This window comes from Lissotriton vulgaris, chromosome 4_1 (assembly GCF_964263255.1).
Source record: "Lissotriton vulgaris chromosome 4_1, aLisVul1.2, whole genome shotgun sequence".
Taxonomy (NCBI): Eukaryota; Metazoa; Chordata; class Amphibia; order Caudata; family Salamandridae; genus Lissotriton; species Lissotriton vulgaris.
The window spans coordinates 1,805,184,735-1,805,202,441 of NC_141691.1; the positions used below are offsets into that span (position 1 = coordinate 1,805,184,735).

The 17,707-nt window shown below is 47.8% G+C and overlaps 1 protein-coding gene across 1 annotated transcript in view; it reads left to right on the top strand.

Annotated features, from left to right (window-relative positions):
- The window catches only part of LOC147724582 (fibrocystin-L-like), a 2,246,326-nt gene that overhangs the window by 1,417,425 nt on the left and 811,194 nt on the right, over positions 1–17,707 (top strand). The window contains exon 47 of the mRNA XM_086918063.1: positions 17,435–17,591. Within this exon, the coding sequence (XP_086774189.1) occupies positions 17,435–17,591 (157 nt within the window). The remainder of the gene's footprint in view (positions 1–17,434; positions 17,592–17,707) is intronic.

The following is a 17,707-nucleotide window of genomic DNA, read 5'->3' on the forward strand; positions in this document are numbered from 1 at the left end:
TTCCATTTCCTTTTTTCCAAGGAAGCCTTAACCGAATCCTTCATCAGTCATTGCATGAAGTTCGCCTTTGAACTCTGTTGTGGGATCTTTTTTTAGTTTCTGGTAACAGGAGGTATCTTCCAGTTGTATTTTAACCTCTAGGGTGTAAAGAGACCTGTCCCATACCACAATCGATCCGCCTTTGTCTGCTTGTTTGATTACTACCGATGTATCTTTTTTCAAATCTCTTAAAGCATCTGACTCCTTTTTGGTGATATTAAGTTTAATCCAGAGTTTTTTAGTTTCCATGTCTGAAATCGCAGATAAGATTGTTTTTTCAAAAATAAAGACCCCTTTGGGGATTTTATTTGATGGAGGGCAGAATGTAGACTTATTTTTCAGGCCAGTGGTCTCCATTGGTGCATTGTATGGATTGTTCAAGAAATATGTTTTTAGTCTCACCTTGCGGCAAAATTCTAATGCCTCAGTCTTCAGTTGGACAAAGTATGTGTGTGTAGTTGGAACAAATGTGAGCCCCTTGCATAAAACACTTTCTTCATCTGGTGTCAGAATTTTTGATGACAAATTAAATATTGGCGATATTGTTAATTCTTGTAAATTCTGACCTCTTGTGGACATTTCCCATGGTTGATATCTGCTTTTTCCTCGTGGTCTTGTCTGACCCCGTCCTAAAAAAGAAGAAGATTGCCCCTGTTGATTCTGCGGAAATGCTCCTCTTCGGTTGTTGTTCCTCCTAGGTTCTGGAGTATCACTTTCACTATTGCTAGAGGATGATGATGTGTCCGAGAATGTAATAAATTTGGATTGAGATCTACCTTGTTGATCCTGGAGGTATCTACAAGATTCCGGTCTTAAATAGAAATCTTGTTGCAGAAATGGATAGACTTTCTCTAGATTAAAAGTTTTTTGATCTTTCTCAAATTGTGCAGTCTTTTGATTTATGGTGTGGTCTCTAAACTCCCCAATCTCCTTGTCGACTTTTTCCAACAATGTTTTTGAGTCAGCGATTAATTGGTTGGTGGAGATAGCGTTTTCCAATAATCCTATTTCTTCAAGTTGAGCCTTAGAGAGAGGTTGCGCTGTTTCAATGGTTAGGTTAGGACATTTTGTCTCAATGTAGCTGTAATCCTTTTTGTAAATCGGGTCTTCGGTGAAAATTAAGGGGACATTCTTAATCTGTAAACCTCCTGGAATGGTACCGGCTCTAAGGTGCTGCAATAAAAAATGACCATGAAGATCCGTCCGTATTTGTTTTTTCTTAAGACGGATCAATTTTTCAGTCTCGTTTTGGTTCTGTGCAGAGGTGCTTAAAGACGCAGAAGCGAATAGCGGAGGTTCTGCAAGAAGGTTTTTTATATGTTCCTCACTGTACGATAAGGTTTCTTTTTCAGACATACTCACAAACAATCACTCGACTTAAGGACAGACTGAGGTCTACAATACATAAATATGGTTTTCCAAGTGGGAACATTGGTAAACATCCTTCACTACTGCAGCAAAGGAGAATCCTTCTCCGTCCCAACTTCATCTGATTGGAGTTAATACCTGCCGGCAGGCAGGTATTGTTAGCCTGAATCCTTTTAACTCATTACTAAATGTAAAAACTGTTACGTTTCTCTGGATGGTTGCGACCAAGCTATCCATGTCAATTGTAACAGTGCTCTGGTAACATACTGCCAAATGCTGTAATTTTACTTTTTTCTCTTTGTTTGCTTTCTACAGTGCACACTTATTTAAAAAAAAAATCTTTTGTCATCACAGTTCGATGCAAACAGGCTGAGTTTAGTCATGTTTTCTGCACACGTGCACAATGAACTTTAGCGACTATTCATGCTGCTTACTGCCTGGTTTCCCATTGCCATAATTGTGTTTTTTCACGTTGTCATAAACAACCAAATTTGCTGCTCCATTTCTTGGCACTGGGCATTTTCTAGTGTTTTTACAATATGCCACAATTCACAATCCTTCTATGCACACGTACTCTATAAATTGCACTGCCTGATCCTGAACAAAATAATTCTGTGACTTGTCTCTTCATAGTGCTGATTGTAGATCTGTCCGCCCTACAATTGGACCTTGCTTTGCGCGTTTTGCACATTGTTCCTTAAATTATGGCAAAGGTTCATCCAGTTTGACACGGCATTGATCATTAAAAAAGAACTGTTTTTCACTTTGCTATTTCATCTGTCTAATCTTCTCAAAACATGGCTCAGCTAAATCTTTTCTGTCCTGAACTTAGCTCTGTCTGTTTCTGCAATGTGTTTTTTTAAACTCTGTATGCTGAATACTGTGAATTGCTTTGCTTGTTTATAAAGGTTTTAAATAACGGAACAATAAAATTTACTATAAGTATTGACTAACTGAAAAGCTGTCTGGAGCAAATTTAAGCTGTTTTGAAATTATTAGGGCTTTAGTAAACTTGGAATTGTATTCTGTGAATTGCAATGTGCTTATTCTTTTGTGGGTGTGTGTTTAGTAATAGCATATCCCTACCTTTACACCCCATTCAGTTCCCCTTAACTCCACCAATTTTTGAGTATTAATATATCTTCAATTTCCTCGCGCACCCCCTTCATGCCTACCACATTTACAACAAAATTGTAAACTTATGTGTGCAGAGGTTGTGGGACATCAGCTGAATGTGATATGAGATTGAGAGGTGAAACTGTCTTTTACTGAACACAGAATGAGGTCATGATCGAAGCATAGTTATTGCTTCTGCTCCAAGCACCAGGTCCTGTCCCTGTCCATTCACAATGTAACTTCTGCAACAAAATCTAGCATGTAAGCTCAAGGGATTCAAAGTAATAATCGCATCACTTTGAAGTCCCATGAATTCGAACTGATTCTGCAGTTGGACCCAGTCATTCTAGGTTTCCCAGGCTATTGTTTGTGCACAGCATATAGTTTTTTTAAAAGAGGCCATGCTGAAGAGTTTTGATTTGATTTTGGCATGCCTCAGAGCCCTAGCAACCTCTGGGGTATCCAGTTGCACTACCATTGTCTGACGTGTCGACCCTTCACAACATTTGGCCCAACAAAAGAACCATTTTCAATGCAAATCGTGGACACCAAGCCTAAGCCAGGCATATCTAAACTGATGTTGAGTTATACAATTACAAAAGCTAAACTCATTCTCATACAGCCTGACTAATCTAAGACCTCTGCCATGGCTCCTTTATTGACAGAAAATTCAAGCCCTTTTTGGCTCTAACTCTGTGCACGGGGCACCCAAAATCTGGCAGGACACAGATGATGAAGAGGAAGGGGACAGACTGAACCTCCTCACTATAATGATGATGCCCTGTAAAAAATGCCAGTGGGCGATATACACCTCAACAGAGCTAGACTCTCCAACTGGTCCACTGATGGAGTTAAGTGCTTCATTGCAGTGGTGGTTCAAGGGGCAGCTGAAACACAAGAGCTGTAGTTGCCCACCTTTGAGAAGAGAAGAAATGCATTGACTGAGATTCTTCAACTAGGAATACTTCATCTCAGCCATTACTTCCATTTGAAAAAGCCCTTATTTATGCCCTTATGGCTACATGGGCCAAGTCATGTCCATGTCTCCTAGTCAGTTGATCTTTGGTTTGACAACATCAAGTGGCTTCCGGTGGTCTAGACTTTTAGTAACAAATCACCCACATTGGAGACACCCTGTAGGTGTCACCCCTGGCTCTCCACTCTGGTATGCACCTTTGCACTCTATTGTAGCCTCTTTGGCCTAGGCCGAGCCTTGCTGCATAGGTCCCACCCTGCCCATCAGCAAACTCACTTCCTCACCACGTCCTATCCTGGTAAGCCTTTACAACATTGAGAGTGGGCCTGGGCTTGGGGCTTTGACTCATGCACCACTGTGACACGGTTTGGTGACCTGCCAACAACCATCTTGCCTAATTCTATTTTCAGTGGACTGGACTCAATGGACAGCAAGAGCCGCAATAACAGCCCATGCCAACATGATCATGTAGACTATCTGTAGAGATTACGACCATCAGAGTTCCACTCACGACCATGGATGCAAAATTCCTTCATTGACACATATAGGTATCTTTCAACCTCTCTCCCTTCAGGTAGACTTTTCCCGGTGCTTGACTGGGATCTCCTGTTTGTTCATTTCTGGGCCTGGCTTTAAACTCTTTCGGGCACACCTTCCCACATGCCCCATGTATGTCCCTGATCGGTCAGTGGGGGATGATGTGGTGAAACTGCCAGGTAAAGACTAGAGCTCTGCACCAAAAGTCCTTAGTTTGGTTCCTGCCCTCAACATCCTTCCTGTGGGCGCCTGCCACACCTGTCTCTACCCCACTTCCTGATGGTCCAGTAGCTACCGCTCCCCCTCAAAACCCCACCCCATGCACAGTGGCAGTGATCCTGCTTGTTGCTACCTCTGGCAATCCCCCACTTGCTTAATCTAATTTCCTGGAATGATAATGGCCTGATCGGCTAAATTAAGCACAGAAAATCCTTCATTACTTCTACAAGAAGCACACCAATATGATTTTATTTCAGGAGACCCACATGTCCCTGACAGAGCCTTTGTAGCTGAAGCGTGACTGGGGGTGATCAGTAGAAGCAGAAAAGTTGTCGGCCATGGGGCACACTATCCGACAACCAGCTGCTCCAAGAACTAGGGGGTGGCTATCCTCAGTGGGAAATGATTGTAGTGTAAGGTCTTTTAGATGTGGATTGACACTGAGGGTCAGTGGACTTTCAGGAAGTTGCAGTTCCCTAAGCGGTAACTTGTTGTGGGGTCCATGTATGCTCCCGCAACCAACAAGCCCCACTACCTTGCCCAGCTGTAGACATTTGTCCCATCCTTGGGGCCCTCCCTGGTTATACTGGGAAGTGACTGGAACCTGGTGCCCGACCAATGCCTAGACTGCTCGGGACAGATAGATGGCCGCCTTCAAGCAGAAAGGAACCTACTGCAAGACTTATAGGAGTATCATTCACTAGTGGGGGTTTGGAACCTCCTTTAGGTCATCAATAAGGAATATACCTTTTTTCCTACCGCCATGGGACCCTGTTCCATATTGACTCCTTCCTCACACAGGGTGGCCTGCTCGCCCACATACTACTAACTGCAACATTTTAGAGAGTGACTTGCCAACCACATCCTGGTTAAGTTGGGGTTGGACCTGGGGGTAACTCTCCCACCTCAGGCTGATGGCACATGAGAGCATTCTACTATAACTGCCCTTAAGAAACAACCCCACTCTCAAATCCAATCCAACTCTTTAGACAACAAGTGTTCAGTGGGCTCCCAAAGAGTCCTATGTGCAGTGATCAAGGCAGCTCTGAGAGGGAGGATGTTGCAGGACTCAGAATTGGTGAATCGTAAGGCCCATGCTGACCTCGCCTTCCTGGAATCTGAGGTTAGTTCTTTGATTGCACAATACACACCCTCCACACTGACCCTGATTGGAACAGACAATAATCTGCTTGAACTCCGTTATCTTGGATGCAGCAGAGAAATCCCTGCTCAGATCCTGCTGGCACTGTTATGATCATGATGAGAAGACTTGCAGGCTCTTGGCCACCCAGCTGAGGAATTTCCACTTGCTAATCTCCCTGATCCGTGATTCCTCCGGCCACCTCCAGGGCCACACCAGGAGCATTGTCAACAGATTTGCAGCCTTCTACTCCTCACTATAATGTAGGATGATCTCTGACCCATATCCCGATGACATCTTTAGTCCACTGAACATGCCCATTCCAAATGCAGTAGGATGCAAATTGTTGTCTGGGGACCCCTATCTTGCTGTCTACCTGTAAACTTTCAAGTGAGGATGGTTTCCTGGACGAGTTTACAAAACAGTGAAGGACCTGGTAGCACCTCACCTGACCAAAGCCTTTTTCGAGGCTGAGGAGAATAACTCCTTTGGGGCTATCTCCCATAAAGTGGTTATTGCTCTTGTCCACACAGAGAATAAAGACCCGCTGGATTGTGCAAGCTATCATCTGAGCTCCCTCCATAACCCTTCCGATGCTGATGACGAGCTCAGCTCGTCATCACCCACGGGTGTCATGTGCTGATGACGAGCTGAGCTCGTCATGGAAACAGCAAAATGGCAATTCCCAGCACAGGAGGGGGAAAACGCCTAGCAGCCAAGAGGTTAATGTTGATCGTAAGGTCATGGCTAACATCTTGGGGAATTGCTTATTGAAAGTATACGCTCAACTTATACATACATCCCAAGTGGGCTTTGAGACAGGCTGAGACAGGCCCCCAACCACCTTAGGCCAGTGGCTCACCTTCTATGGCATGTGAAAGAAGACCTGTCGGAGATCTTGCTGCTTTTTCTAGATGCAGAAAAACTTTGATTGGGTGGAGTGGCCGTACCTGTATTGGTTCTGTCCCACATGCTGCTGGATGATGATTTTATCGGAAAAGGTTCATCTCCTGTATGCTTTCCTAATGGCGGAAAAGTCCTGTGGAGGCATTCTCGCATAACAACTCCTGACCATGAGGGGTACACCCCCAAGGGGTTCCTGCTGTCCCCATTGCTCTTCCTATTGACCATCTGTGAGAGGTTAGCCTGGTATAATTAAAGGGGGCACCTTGCACCAGTCGAAACAACCCTTATAGTGATATAAGAGGCCAAAGATAACCCTATTCTGATAGATACATCTGCCGTGTGGATTCCTCACCTTGTGAATATCCCCCTTGCGTCAGCAACGTTCGGAAATTTTCTTCGTAGCACGCCGTCGTGGGCGACGTCACAGGAGCACGGCATCGCGCGCGACTCCGTCTGACGTCACCGACCCCATATTAGGCCCACGCCGGCGTGATGACGTCAGTTCCCTTTTTTCCACGTCTCCGACGCTAACGGTTTTCGGGATCTTCAGCGATACCTAGTATCTTTCTGACTAATATTTGTCACTGTTTCTCTCTTGCGACTTTGTTCTTCTCCGGAGATGTCGTCGAGGAAAACAGGCTTTAAGCCATGTAGGTCTTGTGCCCGCATGATGTCTATCACCGACCCACATAAGGATTGTTTGTGGTGTCTTGGATCGGGCCACGACGTCAAGAACTGTGAGTCCTGTTTTAAGATGAATCCGAAGGCGCTTCGGGAGCGTGAAGCAAAGTTGCTTTTGGCAAAGGTGAAAAAAGACTCTGGGCGGCTTTCGAGATCTACGTCACGGAGATCGAAGTCGAAGCCAAGGTCTCGGTCGAGGTCGAGATCGGCGTCGAGGTCCAGAGCGGGTTCGAGGTCTGGAGACGACTCGAGGTCCAAGGCGAAGTCGAAGTCCAGGGAAAGGTCTAGGTCTAGATCTAAATCGGCTTCCGGGCATGCTTCGAGCTCTTCGAGGAGAAAGCATAAGAGGAGGAAGCACAGTTCGAGACATCATTCGGAGAAGGATTCCTCTGACTCGAAGAGAAGGTCTCACAAACACCGTAAGGACTTTGTCTCTCCTTCTCCTGCTTTGTCAAGAGTGGGTTCTCCGGCGCCGGAGCCGGAGCCGGACCCGGAGCCGGTTTCCTCGGAGCATGAAGAAGAGGAGGTGACTCAAGAACCGGCTTCGGCGGAGACTCCTGTGAATCCAGAAGGTCAGGGTGAGGATGTGTCGGGTCGGCCTCCATTGCAACATCCGGTAGGTCCGTACCCTTCCTTTCCTGGTCCTGGGCAGGATCCCTCGCATTTTCTCAATGCGATGTTTGGAGTTTATTCGAGGGCAATGTACCCCGCTGGAGCGCCTGGTGGCCCCATGGGTCCGTTATCATACAACCTGGGTATTCCTCAGTCGTATGCCCCTGCTCCATTTATGCCTTTTATGCCGGCGCCTCTTTCACCTTGGCTCGGTACGGCTCCACCGAGGTCCTCGACTCCGCATGCGGCTTCGCCGACTCCGGATCGACCTCGCAGTCGAGATCGAGGTGCCACGCCTGTTCATGACTCTCGTCCTCCTGCTTCGGTTCCTCGAGCGACGTCGGAACCGGCTCCGTCGGAGTCGTTACCGGATCCGTCGACTTCGATTCGAATGGAGTGGTCGAGGCGAAGAGCTCAGCGTCTTCTCGAGCAAAAGGACGATGAGAGTTCAGATGTAGAAGAAGGCGAGCTTCCTGATCATGGTGATGACTTCGATGAGCTTCGGGATGCTAGTGGTCTGGAATTCTCTCCCGAGTGGGGTCTGCCTTCGGCTTCTGATGCACCATCAAGGGACGTAGCTCCTTATCACGTGGTTATTAGGAAGGCTGCTGACCTTCTTAACTTAAAGCTGCCCACAGTGGAGTACAAGCCCAACATTCTCACGGAAGTCCTGCATTCTCCATCTTCAATTGTGGAGCCTACCTTGCCGTTTACTGATGCCTTGTCAGATCCGATTAAGGAAATTTGGAAGAGGCCGTTGTCTGCTCCTGCAGTTTCAAGGGTTATTGCAAGGCGCTATAGGGTGGCTCCTGATGACCCTGCATTTCTTTCTACGCATCCGTCTCCGGAAAGTCTTGTGGTTCAGGCGGCTTGCTCTAATAGGGCGGCAGGCTCCTTCCCTCAAGTGCCTGCTGACAAAGAGTCTAAGAAGTTGGATCAGGCTGCGAAGAAGACTTTCTCTTCTGGAAGCATGGCTCTAAAGTCGTCAAATGCTACTTGCCTTTTGGGTAGATATGTGCACGCGCTGATGGACTCAGTGAAGCAATTGTCACCAAAACTTCCTGAGGAGGATAGGAAAGACTTTAATGAAGTCATCTCTGACACTCAGGCTGCGGCCCGCATGGTCATCCAAAGCGGCATGGACACTGTGGATTCAGTTGCCAGAATTATGGGCTCATCCATTGCAACTAGGAGAGCCGCATGGTTAAAGTCATCTGATTTCTCGGCGGATGTACAATCTACCTTGCTGGACTTACCCTTTGAAGGATCTGGCCTTTTTGGTAAGAAGGCTGATGTGGCCTTGGAAAGGTTTAAAGACAGCCGTGCCACTGCGAGGTCGTTGGGTCTGCAGATGAGAGGGTCTGCAGCTAGAAAATTCAAGGGATTTGGTAAATCTTCTTTTCGTCCCTTCAAGCAGGGCCAACAACAGCAGCAGCAGCAGAACCCTCTATACAAGTCCTATAGAGGTAGACAGAGGGGTCGTGGACGTGGACGTCAAGTCTCCTCTTCCTCCACTTCCTCCAATAATGCCCAACCCCCACCCGCATCAGCAAAGCAGCCCTAGATCCACCATTCTGGATCATGTAGGGCCAGTAGGGGGTCGGCTTACTCATTTTCTACGAGATTGGGAATCGGTTACATCAGATCTTTGGGTTCTCAATCTCGTAGAGAATGGGTATGCACTTCCTTTTCAGGAGTTCCCTCCCAATTACCCTCCTTGCCAAGGTTTTTGCTCGGAGGACCACCTGCTTCTCCTGCAGGAGGAAGTCCTGGCTCTGTTTCGAAAGGGAGCGATAGAGGTGGTTCCAGAGCAGGAGAGGGGTCAAGGGTGCTACTCCCGGTATTTCTTGATTCCCAAGAAGGATGGCAGACTTCGGCCTATCCTGGATCTCAGGATTTTGAACCTCTATCTCAAACAGGAGAAGTTCAAAATGCTCACCCTTGCTCAGGTTCTTCTGGCGCTGATGGAAGAAGACTGGATGGTGTCGATCGACTTGCAGGATGCGTATTTTCACATCCCAATCCTGAAGTCGCACAGGAAGTATCTCCGTTTTACGGTGGGATCGCAGCACTACCAGTTTGCGGTCCTCCCGTTTGGACTTACTACTGCGCCTCGAGTTTTCACCAAGGTGATGGCGGTGGTGGCGGCGCATCTCAGAAGGTCAGGGATTCCTGTATTCCCTTATCTAGACGACTGGCTCATCAAAGCGGAGTCGCCGGAGATGGTGCTCCATCATCTGCAGGAGACAACTCAGTTGTTGCACAGGTTGGGTTTTTCGATAAACGTACCCAAATCTCACCTGGTGCCCTCCCAGCGCAACCTGTTCATAGGTGCGGTACTGGACACTTCTGTATGTCGTGCATTCCCTCCACCTCAAAGGATTCGCGACATTCAGGAAATGATTCCTTTATTCTTCAATGGAGCGGTTGTTCCAGTCCTGAAGGTCCTTCGCCTGCTCGGTCTGATGGCTTCTTGCATTCTGTTGGTCAGTCATGCACGCTGGCACATGAGGGCGCTCCAGTGGTGCCTCCGCAGGCAGTGGTATCAGCACAACGGAGATCTCAGGGAGTCTGTGAGGATCTCCAGAGAAACTGCAGCGGATCTGTCCTGGTGGGGCGTGGAAGGCAATCTGTCACAGGGAAAGCCTTTTCAGCTACTTCCATCAGTGGCCACAGTGATATCGGATGCATCCACTCTCGGGTGGGGTGCTCATCTGGGAGACCTGGAGGTCAAGGGTCTTTGGTCTCCGGAAGAAAGGTTGTTTCACATCAACCTTCTGGAATTGAGGGCGATACGTTTGGCGCTCAAGGCCTTCCCCCCTTCCCTTCGCGGTCGTTCGGTCCAGGTCCTGACGGACAACACGACTGCGATGTGGTACATCAACAAGCAGGGAGGAGTAGGGTCGCAGTGTCTCTGCAGAGAGGCTCTGCGTCTCTGGTCCTGGGTTCAGGACCATCAGATTTGTCTGGTGGCAAATCATCTGGCCGGGGTTCTGAACGTGCGTGCAGACAGTCTCAGTCGGCAGTTTTCCGCCGACCACGAGTGGAGGCTTCACCCGGAGGTTGTTCGCGACATCTTTCGGATGTGGGGGACGCCTCGGGTGGATCTATTTGCCACTCGCGAGAATGCTCACTGCCCTTCATTCTGCAGTCTCCAGTATCCGATGCAAGGAGCGTTGGGGGACGCGTTTCAGTTGAGTTGGGGAGATCGACTCCTTTACGCGCTTCCCCCCATACCCTTGATTCCTCGGGTTCTGAGGAAGATTCGTCAAGACCGGGCCCAAGTCATATTGGTCGCCCCGGATTGGCCGAGAAGGGTGTGGTATTCGGACCTACTCCACCTATCCTCTCACCCGCCGCTCCGTCTCCCTCACAGGGCAGACCTCCTCTCTCAGTTGGAGGGGCAGGTTCTACACCCCCACCTCCAGACATTACACCTTCATGCCTGGAGATTGAACGGGGCAACTTGAGTTCTTTTTCTCTCCCTCACGAGGTGGTGGATGTCATTCTCTCTGCCAGGCGTGACACCACTAAGTCCATTTATTCCTATAGGTGGACAAAATTTGTTTCTTGGTGCAGGGAGAGGGATGTTGACCCTTTGAAGGCTCAATTGTCTAATATTTTACAGTTTGCCCTTTATCTGGCACAGCAAGGTTTGGCTGTGTCCACGGTCAAGGGTTATCTTTCGGCCTTATCGGCGTTTCTATGTTTGCCGGATCAGCCTTCTCTCTTTAAGTCTCCGGTGGTTGTGAGATTTTTGAGGGGTCTTGTGAATATGTTTCCTCCTACCCCTTTTGTGGTTCCTCAATGGGATTTGAATCTTGTGCTGACCTTTTTAATGGGTTCTCCCTTCGAACCCTTGCACAAGTGTCCATTGAGGCTTCTCTCTTTTAAAACTATCTTCCTCGTTGCAATCACCTCGGCAAGGAGGGTAAGTGAGCTTCAAGCTCTAAGTTCCAAACCCCCATTCCTGACCATTCATGCAGAAAGGATGGTTCTTAGGACCAGGGCTGCTTTTCTGCCTAAGGTGGTTACTCCTTTTCATCTTGGGCAGTCCATTACCCTTCCTACCTTCTATCCTCCCCCTCACCCGTCTAAGGAGGAAGAGAGACTGCATCGCCTGGACCCTAAGAGGGCGGTGTCCTTCTATCTGGACAGGACTAAGGACTTCCGGATGGACGACCAGCTGTTTGTTGGCTTTGCTGGCTGCAAGAAGGGCAGAGCGGTGCACCTTTCCAGGTGGATAATCCTGTGCATCAAGATCTGCTACTCCCTTGCGGGTAAGGACCCTCCTGAGGGTATTAGAGCTCATTCAACTAGAGCAAAGTCTGCAACATCTGCTTTGTCTAGGGGTGTACCTGTTGAGGATATTTGCAGGGCCGCGACTTGGGCCTCCCTCCACACTTTCGCAAAGCACTACTGCTTGGATACCGAGGTGAGGAGGGACGGCCACTTCGCGCGCTCTGTCCTCCAAGACTTCCTGGTGTAGCAGAGTGGACACCCTCCTCCGGGAGTGGGGACTGCTGTGGGAATCTATTCACAAGGTGAGGAATCCACACGGCAGATGTATCTATCAGAAGAACAAGTTACTTACCTTCGGTAACGCTTTTTCTGGTAGATACTATATCTGCCTGTGGATTCCTCACTGACCCACCCGCCTCCCCGTTGTCTACTCTGCTATACCTGGTCTTTCTGTATATATGATTATACTGCTGTTGTTTTGATTTGGTTCTATTTGTACTGTGTACATTGTATATTTGCATATTTGCTATCGTTGGTCCGTCCGTGTGCCTCGAAGGCACGGAAAAAAGGGCGGAACTGACGTCATCACGCCGGCGTGGGCCTAATATGGGGTCGGTGACGTCAGACGGAGTCGCGCGCGATGCCGTGCTCCTGTGACGTCGCCCACGACGGCGTGCTACGAAGAAAATTTCCGAACGTTGCTGACGCAAGGGGGATATTCACAAGGTGAGGAATCCACAGGCAGATATAGTATCTACCAGAAAAAGCGTTACCGAAGGTAAGTAACTTGTTCGGCTGGTAACTCTGCTCCACCAGCGGAGTTTGCAGAGATTTGCCTACTCCGCACTCCATTGCAAATCCGGAGGTAGGCAAAACTCTGCCTCCGTGGGGACGAGGGGTTTGCCGCACCCTACCCCCTCCCAAATTATTTCAAAATGGAAAAAGAAGGCACATACCTGCATGTTTGTCACCTACCCTGCATGGAGCAGGAAGGAGCGCAACCATGCAGGGGAGGCGGCAGACAAGCAGTTAAGTGCCTTCCGTTTTCATATTTAAATCATTTGGGGGGGAGGTAGCAGAGCGGAGTGAAGCGGAGCAAGGTGGAGCTTTTTCAAACTCCCTGGAGCTCCGAGTAGAGGCACTATGCCAGCTCAGCCCACCCTTAGTCAAATATAACCTTAGAAAGCTATCCAAGTGATAGCTGTGGAGAGCAGCCTTCAGGCTTAGTCTTGAAGGAATGTTAAGCAGCTTGTTATACCAGAATGCAACCTTATTGTATTGGTTAAATGAAAAGAGAACCACACAGTAGTTATAAAAAGTATGTATTCAATATTATAACACGCTCTAAATACCTCACAGTATCCGCTACATGCAGATAAACACAAAGTACACAATATTGTAGCACAGAAACAATCGTAAGTAGCACTAATACACGGTGGGCTCCAGGGGGAAGACCAGACCGTATATTAAAATAGTGGTATTAGAACCATGACTCGAGTCAAGACCATGTCTAGAGGATGTGGAATCACTGGGACCCCAAGAAAAACCCCATAGTGAGTAAGTAGGGACCCCACGGAGGATGGGTGCAGTGTGGGAACACGACTGCGTGCGCTGCACAATTCTATGGGAGAGTCGCAGTTGCTGTTTTAAAGTTTAAGGACCCTTCTGAGTAGACTTCGAAGAAACCCCGATGAAGTTAGGAGGTCGGAGAATCCCTTCACCCGTGGATACTGTAGTACCAAAGTTACCTATCCCAGGGAGGCTGGGTGCATAGGCCTGAAGTGGTGTCAGAAAGCAGCGTCAATCTCTATGGAGGACTTGGAAGAAGAGCCACTGCTGGGAAGAAGAATAGTGTCAAGTGGAATACAAAGTTGAATTCTAGATGAAGAGTACCTGAAAGCAGAGGGGACAGAGTCTGGGCCACTCAGGAGTGACCAGGGGCCCGGTAGACGCATGCTCACCGATGTCGGGTGCTTCAGGTGAATTGAGGGGGTTCTTGACTCGGCAGCCAGCGGGATCAGGAGATGTTGAGGATGACCAGGAGCTGGATATGAGCTGTTACACAAAGGATGTCGAATGTGTTGAGAGGTGAGTGTCTGGCTGGAGCATCAACAAGCCTTGGCAGCAGATGGTCAAGAAAGGTTGCAATGTGAGCCAGCAATGTCCAGGAGAATCACCAAGCACAGAGGAGTTGGATCAAGCCTTTTGCAACTAGGGGGGGCACATAAAAAGCAGTGTTGACCCTCAAGAGGACCAACAGGCCGATGGCATAGGAGTCACGAGGGGACCTCAAGCAGATTTACAAAAGCAACAGTCCACAGAGCACTCCGTGGGAGGATGCCAAAGTTCTTTAGTGAAAATACCAGCGGTTGTGGCTACTTGGAGTCCAGTGCACTTCTTTTGGGAACACCAACAAGCATATGCACTTGCAAAAGTACATGGTGAACAAGGGTACAAGTATTGCAACTGTCACAAGGGATTCTGATCTTAACCTTGATGAAAGGGCAGCTCAGACCTCAAGCGACTTGGAAACCTTCCTCTTGTGTTGCTCGAGCCTTCAGAATCTGTAGGAGCTCAGGAGCAGCATACTGGTCAATCGTGATGGGGTGCCTGCGGTTGCAGGGGAGTGACTCCTTCACTCCAAGGAAGATGTTGTCAGTTTTCCTTGATGCTCCACATGTCCTACACAGAGCCTGTATGGTGCACAGACAAAGACGATGCTTCAGCCTGAGAGGGAGACAAAGTCAGGCCCATGCGAAGTCCAGCAACGTCCAGAGTGTCCAGACTGCCAAAATTCAGTGGTTTCTGGTTCAGAATCTTGTCACGTCACATCTAGGGTCCTACAGCCAGTTAAGCTTGACACGAAACACAATAGGGTTACTTTCTTCCATTTTAGAGTTGGTCATCAAGCGGTCGCATAATTCCACTCTATATGTCACAAATGGCTGTAGCACTAACAACCCAGAAGAATGGACTTCATACGCTGTAGGTGTGTCCTGCTCTTGCAGTGGCACCCTCTCACTTGGAACCAAGCACCCTACATTCAGGATTGTCAAGGCCTGCTATATTGGTGACTTATAGGTTTTAAGTGTAGGAACCCTTAGATATAGTAAAATTATATCTTAAGCAAGTGGTGCATGCACCAACATACGCAGGCTGCAGTGGCAGGCCTGTAGAACCATTTTGCATGGCCTTTCATGGGTGGCATAATGCATGCTTCAGCCCATTGGAGGCCTCAGGGGTGCCTATACCCTGGGTACATGGGTACCATATACTAGATACTGACAAGGGTGCACCAGTATCCAATCTGGAGTGTACCTATGTGCATGACATGACATTTTAGGGAGAAAGCAGATAGATTGGGGTCCTGATTAGCAGGATCCCAGTCAGACTAGTAGTAAACAGGATAAGATAAAGCAAAACGTGGAGGTAACAATGAGAAGCAGATCGTACTTTCCTACACCATCGAACCCTTGGCAGCGACCATCCGGGCTGCCCCGGACATGGAGGGAATTGCCACAGTGGTGAGTGAGGTTATGGCACTGATTCACACAGAAAGCATCTTGCTTCTGCTGTCCCGCCTTCACTTTTCTATAGCAGCAGAGAGGTCCATCACTGAGAATGTTTCCACCCTTTTGAGTTACAGGATCAACTGGCCCAAAAGTGAGGCCCTCCTCATGAATAGGTCAACCACAAGCCTATGCCTCTAGGAATATCAAATGAATATGGGTCCCAGAAGATCAATAGGTAGCTTTCTCGAATGGTGTAGGCTAATCTTCTTCCCCTTAACGACTGCAAGATTTCTTGCAGTGGGAGCACCTTGACTTCTCCCTGTGGTGCAGGTTCCAAATGATGAAGAAGACAGTGGCACCCTGCTTCAGTTACTTCTTTAGTATACTATCTCTCCAGATCTCCTGTGGGCAGACACGCTGACTGGTGGCCTGCGACTACATTATGTGGCCTCCTACAGCGGAGTCTCCCACCTCTCACAGCTCGTCCCATGTCGGCACCCAGGCCATAAGATCATGTTTTGGGACCATCTATAGTGCCACATTTTCACAACCCAGGTCTGGTGCTACCTCACTACCTGTCCACAGCTGATCTGACAACAGCCTTGAACATGATATCAGTCGCTATGACTGCATGGAGAGAGGCACAAAAATTAGTGGGCATTCCAGGCTTCTTGTATAAGGAGGCCCGTCTGCGGCACAATGCGACCCTCCACATAGACAGGTGGGTGATGCTTTTACTGCAAGATCTGCCATGCCTGGGGGTTACAGCTTTCAAGGGGCGAGGCTTAAATCATTTCCCACACTCTGCTTTGAATTTGGGTTTTGGACTAATGACCTATGGCGCTATTGTCAGTTGTCTCACTGCAATGACACAAGCAGCAAAATACCAGTCGGGCGGCACACTATGCTAAGCACAGAATTTTAGCTTACGTGTTTTTAAGCCACACCCTTAATTACATTGGCTACGCCCCTTTGAGAGACCCCCCAGTTTTTTCATCACACTTAAAGCCCTGATCGCCAGTCTTGATTGAGACCTTCTCGAGGCCGGAAATAAGTTTTGGCAAACATCAAAGAACTTCTGCTCACCCTTGAAGATAGACAGCAAGTGGCTCAGGTGCTCCCTGGCCCTAAGGCTGACAGGCCTAACCGGACCTCTGTCACAAATCCTTTTGCACATTTATTTTGCTGCATTGTGAACACTACCATGTGTGTTTCTGGTGAATTGTCTGATGGTGTCAAGAATATCACTGTCAGAAGAACGTCCAAAGTGAACATCTTGTTCTAAGTATCATCTGAAAAAATATCTTCGCATTGTAGTTACGAATAGAAAAGCTAGATCCAGTGGGACGTGATTTTTATAAATAATATTTAGTACAATTTTGTCTAATTGCCTTAAGGCATCTTTTTAGCCGATCGAATATTTTAGTGTGGTCTGTGTCGAAGGAAGATTCCAGGTCCAGCTTCACTATCAAAGATGCTTTCCATCTGTCACATTTTGTCCATCAGGTTACATTTGTCGAGAAAATCCAGAGACTAACATTCAGGAACTAAACTGGTTCATTGCAACTTATTTGCAGTAAGTATGCAGGAAACTTTTTCCGAATCCTCGTGTTCACTGTGGTCCCCAGTGCTCGCTCAGACGCCCAGCCAAGAGACCCTATGGTCATGCTGCTTCCAGTGGAGACACGCCTGTTTCTGTAGTGGCTTCAGTGGTCTTTATAAACAATACTTCTGTCAGTATTCACATTTGCTGACAGGCGTTACTGTCCGGGTGAAGCAGTCGATTTTTAACGTACTTTGAAATAGTCTTGATAACAGCCACACGACGGCTTCATGATAAATGTTTCAAGTGTGACCTTCTAGAAGACCAACTTTTCTATATAATTGAGTCAGAAAATGCAATTAAGCGAAAAACGATATTGGCCTAAAAATGGTATAGTAGTGTTTCAAACTTGTAGAATTCCTTTGAAAGCCATGCATACTTATACGTGAGTCTTAAGAGACACTTTCTCATTAGTGAAGAACATTAAAGTAATTTCAGAGGCTCAGTGCTGTTTACGTCAGAGTGTTCCTTACTTTTTGCAGCTCGAATACTGAGGATGTTGACGTCACCATCGCAGGGGATGCATGCGCTGTTCTGTCTGCAAACAACACGCACATCATCTGCAGGACGGCTGCACACTCGCCCTCTCAGCGGACAAAAGTGAAGGTCAACATTGGTGGCAAAGGAATGGCAAAGCTGGTAATGGCAACACTACTTCTCCACACTGCCTGTAGGGACAAGAAATACTGATTTGTTTTTATGAATCTCGTTTTTGATTTACATGTAGCAACAGAATATAAACTTTCCATAATCCT